General features: G+C 44.9%; 1 protein-coding gene across 1 annotated transcript; it reads left to right on the top strand.

Annotated features, from left to right (window-relative positions):
* The first annotated feature begins 3440 nt into the window (after positions 1-3440).
* Positions 3441-5723, top strand: LOC125512491 (cytochrome P450 CYP72A219-like). The gene is made up of 4 exons (XM_048677588.1): positions 3441-4008; positions 4189-4433; positions 4587-4971; positions 5075-5723. Exons 1-4 carry the CDS (start codon positions 3481-3483, stop codon positions 5498-5500), a joined length of 1584 nt encoding a protein of 527 aa, XP_048533545.1. The 5' UTR covers positions 3441-3480; the 3' UTR covers positions 5501-5723.
* The last annotated feature ends 663 nt before the right edge of the window (positions 5724-6386 follow it).

The following is a 6386-nucleotide window of genomic DNA, read 5'->3' as shown; positions in this document are numbered from 1 at the left end:
AAAGTGGAAAAAGCTAGAGATCGAAGAACTACACGATCTTGGAAGATCAAATCTTGATCAAGGCATGGAGTGTGGTGTCCCTGCTTGATGCATGCACGGGTACTTCTCAAACCGCCAAGAGGTATTGGCAAAGGATCGAAAATCAATACTTCCGCATGATGGCAAAGTATCCCAATAGGACTTCACGCACCTTTCGGTCGCTTCAAGGGTGTTGGGATGCGATCAAGCCTATTTGCAGCCGTTGGGAAGCTTGCTTGGAGCAAGTACGCAATGCACCTCCAAGTGAAACCGTGGAATCCGACTATATGAGTTCGTTTTGACTTTGTTCAAGTTGTGCACATCATATTGCATCACATGAAATGATTGCATCATTTGACTTTGCTCAAATTATGTAGAAAAAAATTTCCCAACATAGATACAAAGACATGGAAGCTTCGGAAGGCAAATTCTTCGAACTAGAGCATTGTTGGGACTTGCTCAAAGAGTGTGAGAAGTGGAAGTTGATTGGCAAAGAATCCCCACCGAAGAGAGTTTCACTTACAAACATGGATGAAGATGAGGATGATGATGGCCCAAGAAACTTTAACAAGCCCGATGGCAACAAGAAGACTAAGGAGAAGATGAAGAGAGAGCACGAAGCGTCGAGCTTGAGGGAGAAGATTGATGTCATGGTGTAATCAAATGAGTTGATGTTAGCGAAGACGTTGGAGATCAAGAAAGAGTTGGCCGAGAAGAAGGCAAGGGAGAAGCAAGAAAAATGGCAATTGCTCAAGGAAGAGGGGCTGCGCAAAGCGGCCATTGAAGAGAGAAGAGCACGTGCCATTGAAAACAAAGCCATGTCCAAGTTGCTCGCCGAAGAGAACAAGATCATGACAATGAACCGCAATGACATGGATGATCTCACCAAAGAATGACATGATATGGCAAGAAGAGAAATCTTGAAGAGGAGAATGGTTGCGTCGGCCAGTGCGTGTTATAGTGCCGGAGATGTTTTCTCGGCGAGGTTTGGAACCAATGTCGCCGATGCGTTCAGTGCACCAGCCGATGATTTCGATGCAGGAGTTGGAACAAGCGCCGGAGGTGGATTCGGTGGTTTCGATGAACTCCATGGACTCGATGGTGCGGAGTGAAGATCGATCAATATGATGCCGGACGTGGTCATCACTTTTGCAAGACCCTCTTTTGCGTTTGTCCTACAAAACTTAAGCTTTTATTTGCGCTTGAACTGTGTTCTATTGTTTGAATTTGAACTTATTTGTCGGAACTGATGTCAAATTCGATAATTGGGCGTCTTCGGTTTACGGGTCGACACGGCGGTGCCCGAGCATACCGTGCGTAGCCGATCCATAAAAGAGCATATTCACCGAATATTCGTTTTACGAGTCCGTTTTGCGGGGTCTGAGTCTGACCTCGTCCGTGTCGGCCTGCATATATACTTTTTCATAAACTGCAAAAGACTTATGCGGGTTGCGATTTTGCAGGGTTTGCTAGAGATGCTCTAAATGAGTAAGTAAAATATGGCAAAACGGGAACATACCATGCATGGAGTAGCTGTTATGAAATGTCAGTTGTATCATCAGTCCATTACTATCCTCCATGAGAATCAGGTCCAATTTTGTGTTCATGTAATAAAATTGATGGAAGAACTAATGATTTGTACAGGCAAATATGCAACGTTGGACAGGGGATTGGAGATGAATTACATGAGTAAAAAATATTTAGATCCCAAAACCACTTACTGTGCATTATGTGGTGTATTCAAATGGGAATATAACCAACAACTTAAGTGCATGATCGAGCGACATGCAATGAACTCAAACGGTGCTGGCTGAATAGCTCAACTATCAGTTCGCCGTAGTTCCTCCTGAATTGCTGCAAACTACCATCGATATGCGTCGTCCGCTGCATCATCCATCATTCATCTATGGGAAATAAACTACTCAGCACTTGGAACTAAAAAAAAGTTAAGAGTTTGTGGCGAGATGGGATCAGATGACAAGCTAATTATAACTTCAAAAAAAAAACAAGCTAATTATTACAGGTACAAATTTTGGGGACGACGTGTTATTCGTCGGACGGCTACATATATAATCAATCAGCAGTTAGGATGGATAACTAGGGATTGTTTCTAGGATATTTTTTAGGGGAAACTTTTAAACTTTTTTTGAGTTGTTGATGTCCGTTTTTGAGACCCACTTATTCCAGGTGGTACTATTAATTTATTCATCTTGAATCATTGATAGTACAACGAACATCCGAAATAATAAAAATTACATCCAGATTCGCAGAACACCTAGCGACTACAAACACTGAAGCGAGCCGAAGTCGCGCCGCTGTCATTGCCCCTCCCTCATCAGACCCGGGTACAACTTGTTGTAGTAGACGGTCGGAAAGTCGTCGTGCTAAGACTTCATAGGATCAATGCACTAGAACAACAACAGCCGTCGATGAAGAGAAGCTTAGATCGTAAGGATCTAACTTGAAGATACATAAAAAAAGACGAAGAAAGACCGGATCCGAGCAGATCCATCAAAGACAACCACCGACCGAATCCTGCGAGATCCCCCGGAGACACACCTTCACACGCCCTCCGACGATACTAGACACACCACTGGACAGAGGCTAGGTGGGGAGAACCTTATACCGTCTTCAAAAAACCGTCATCGTCTTGTCTTCCTGAGCAGGACATAAACCCTAACAAAATTTAAAAAAACACCTAAAAACGAAGCCCTTGCGCCGGCAAGGGCCGGGAGCCACCGCGCACCCATAGCCCTAAGGCCACAAGAGACGTGGCAGATCGACGACACTACTGACGGGAGGCAGAAACCCTAGCCGCCTTTTCTTGGGAGGAGAAACGAAGGGAAGCACGGGTTGTTTCTAGGATTAACGCGAAGCCTTGATTGCCTTCAATTAGTAAATAAATATAAATATAACATATATTGCACTCTTTTTTGTTTGAACAAGTAGATTGCACTCTTGGCCCTGCCCAACCCCAACATTGCTGCTGGAGTTCTTGGTGGATATTAGTGGGATCTCTAATTTGTGTTGCTTAAAAAATCAATTTCAATAATTTAATCTGTGTAAGTAAAAGAAATGAGATCAGTGACGAAGCAGAGTAGCAACAAGATGTCCCACGTGGGTGGCCGGCACAACTGTTTGACCGATCTTTTCCCGATCGAACTTTCTTCTCCTCCAAGCTCGCTGCAAGCATATCCATTAGTCTTCTACCGCAAGAAATCATTTAACAAATGGGACGAAGACAGTGATCCAACAACACAGTGACACCGCTACATAACACGATGCCAAACCAGTCTTACACTCCAAGAAATGTTAAAACAAATACAAAGAGGAGACTAATCAAGCTCCTAATCAACCTCCTAACCAGTGACACCTCTATATAAGACGATGCCAAATGTGCCACCAGTCAATGCACACTCTTTTAGCTTCTAGTAGCCCAACCTCTCTTGACCATTGAGAAAAATGGCTTTTGACCTTGCAGCTGCGGCGACGGCAGTGCCATGGAGCTACCTCCTGTACGGGCTCACGGGCTCTGCGCTCCTGTGGCAGGCCCGCCTGCTGCTGGACCGGCTGTGGTGGCGCCCGCGGCGGCTGGAGCGAACGCTGCGCGCGCAGGGCGTCGGCGGCACGCGGTACCGCTTCCTCATGGGCGACCTCAAGGACTTCGGCCGGCTCAACGACGAGGCCTGGTCCAAGCCATTGCCGCTGCGCTGCCACGACATCGTGCCCCGCGTCATCCCGTTCCTCCACAACAACGTCCGGGACAACGGCAAGCCCTGCTTCTCTTGGTTCGGACCGGTGGCCAACGTGGCCATCACTGACCCTGAGCTTATCAAGGACGTGCTGTCCAACAAGTTTGGCCACTTCGAGAAGCCCCAGTTCCCGGCTCTCACCAAGCTGCTCGGCAACGGCCTCACCACCCATGAGGGGGAGAAATGGGTCAAACACAGGAGGATCCTCAATCCCGCGTTCCATCTTGAGAAGCTCAAGGTCAGCGGAAAAAATTGCACACAATTTAGACAAATTTCATTTCAGTTTGTGTGGTATATAATGAACAATTTATTTACGTTATCTTCGAATTTCGCTTCAATTTCAACTTTAGAAAGATTATACGTATATATGTCACCAGATGGAGCTCATGCTTCCGTTAGTTTATGGCTCAATTTGCAGCTCATGCTACCGGCTTTTTCTGCGAGCTGTGAAGAGCTTATCACCAGATGGAAGGAGTTGGATGGTTCTGACGGATCGTGCGAGGTGGATGTGTGGCCGGAGCTCCAGAACCTCACCGGGGATGTCATTTCCCGCACAGCTTTCGGAAGCAGTTATCTCGAAGGAAGGCGGATATTCCAACTGCAGTCCGAACAAGCTAAGCTCTTTGTTGGTGCAGTCCAGAGGATTATTATTCCGGGTTACCTGTAAGTTATTATGTGATTCTTGGGTTTTTCCTCGCTTTTGCTAATTTTTCAATGGATTAAATTTCTTAAAAATCGCAATCAACGCTAGTCATGAATATTTTTCCTTTTGGTTACACTTTTTTTACGTCATGGGACCTGCCTGATGTACCGCAGATTCTTGCCCACCAAGAACAATTTGAAGATGCGCAAAAACAATAAGGAGGTCGAATCAATCTTACAAGGTCTAATTAATAAAAGAATGCAAGCTATGGAAGAAGGTAAAAAATCCGAAAATGATCTACTAGGCCTGTTGCTAGAGTCAAATATGAAGGACGTGGACGAGAATGGCCAACCTAGGCAAGGAATGGCAATGGAAGATGTCATCCAGGAGTGCAAGCAATTTTACTTGGCAGGAATGGAGACAACGTCCGTATTGCTGACGTGGACAATGATTGTACTAAGCATGCATCCAGAATGGCAAGACCTTGCGAGGGAGGAGGTCCTAGGTTTATTTAGGAAGAACAAACCCGAGTATGAGGGCCTTAGCCGACTCAAAACGGTGAGTGCTAGCTTAAATTAATGTATTTTGTTTTCTTAACCGCGGAAGGTAACATGACTTTGAAGGTATAAATAATTGATTTTTATCTTTCCACTAATTTTAGGTGACCATGATCCTTCATGAGGTTCTTCGGTTGTATCCATCGGCTACAACTTTTAGCCGAAAAACATATAAAGACATGGACATCGGAGGCGTCAGATACCCCTCGGGCGTGTTCGTCGAGGTGCCCGTTCTATTCATCAATCATGATCCAGACATATGGGGAAGTGATGCCAATGAGTTCAAACCAGAGCGATTTGCCCAGGGGATTTTCAAGGCATCCAAGCATCCGGGCGCCTTCTTGTCATTTGGTTGGGGGCCACGGGTGTGCATCGGCCAGAACTTTGCAATGCTCGAAGCCAAGATGGCGCTAAGCATGATCCTTCAACATTTCAAGTTTGAACTCCCATCATCGTATACGCATGCACCGCACACCGTGATGACATTACAACCGATGCATGGTGCGCAAATTAAGCTCAGAGCTATCTGACAAGGTGCACATTTAAGCCAATATTTGGTTGTTCTTAATTATCGGTGTAAACAATGTTGGCTTTTGTAAGATGAACTCTGTGTTTTACCTTTTCGTGTAAGCAATATTGGTTTGAGTAAGATGAACTATGCATTTGACTTATGGTGTAAACAATGTTAGTTTTTGTAAGAAGAATTATGTACAAGTCAATAAAAATGTCGTCATAATGTGTTGGATCTTGCTTGTAGGCTTGAGTAACACGTATACGTGTTGTTATGAAAATAACTTTTGACTATGGTGTCGTTAGTAACGTGGTCAAGAATAATATGAGCGGAGGTGTGCACGTCGTCTTATAGAGAAGGTTGGAGTACACAACCAAGTTTGACTCGTGGATATTTTTTGAATAGGTTCAGACGCCTCACGAGAGCGTAGCCTACTCCTATATGAAGAGCGGAATCGAGAGATGGGCTTGTCTCAGAGAACGCCGAGAGCGTAACCTTTTCCGAAACTCCCTAACTATCGGCGATCCAAGCCTTACGAGGTCCATCGGACCCCGAAAACCGAGCTCCAACGAAATGTGGTCCTATGAAAGGGGTGTGCTTCTCCACTTGAGTTTATTCAAGTGGGAGTGAATGAGATTGCATGCCCGTCGGGGGCTATTAATAGGCTGTGAGTCCTTGAAAAATGATAAGGCTACCCTTCAAAGCCGTAGGTAGGAGGGATGCATTGGTAAATGGTGGTCGATGAATCCATGAAGACTATCCAAAGGAGGTTTTGTTGGAAATATGCCCTAGAGGCAATAATAAATTGGTTACTATCATATTTCCTTATTCATCATAAAGGTTTATTATTCATGCTAGAATTGTATTGAACGGAAACGTAAATACATGTGTGAATAAATAAACAA

The sequence above is a fragment of the Triticum urartu genome, chromosome 6 (genome assembly GCF_003073215.2).
Source record: "Triticum urartu cultivar G1812 chromosome 6, Tu2.1, whole genome shotgun sequence".
NCBI lineage: Eukaryota > Viridiplantae > Streptophyta > Magnoliopsida > Poales > Poaceae > Triticum > Triticum urartu.
The sequence above is the reverse complement of the archived record's forward strand: the minus strand, read 5'-3'. Positions and strand labels throughout refer to the sequence as shown.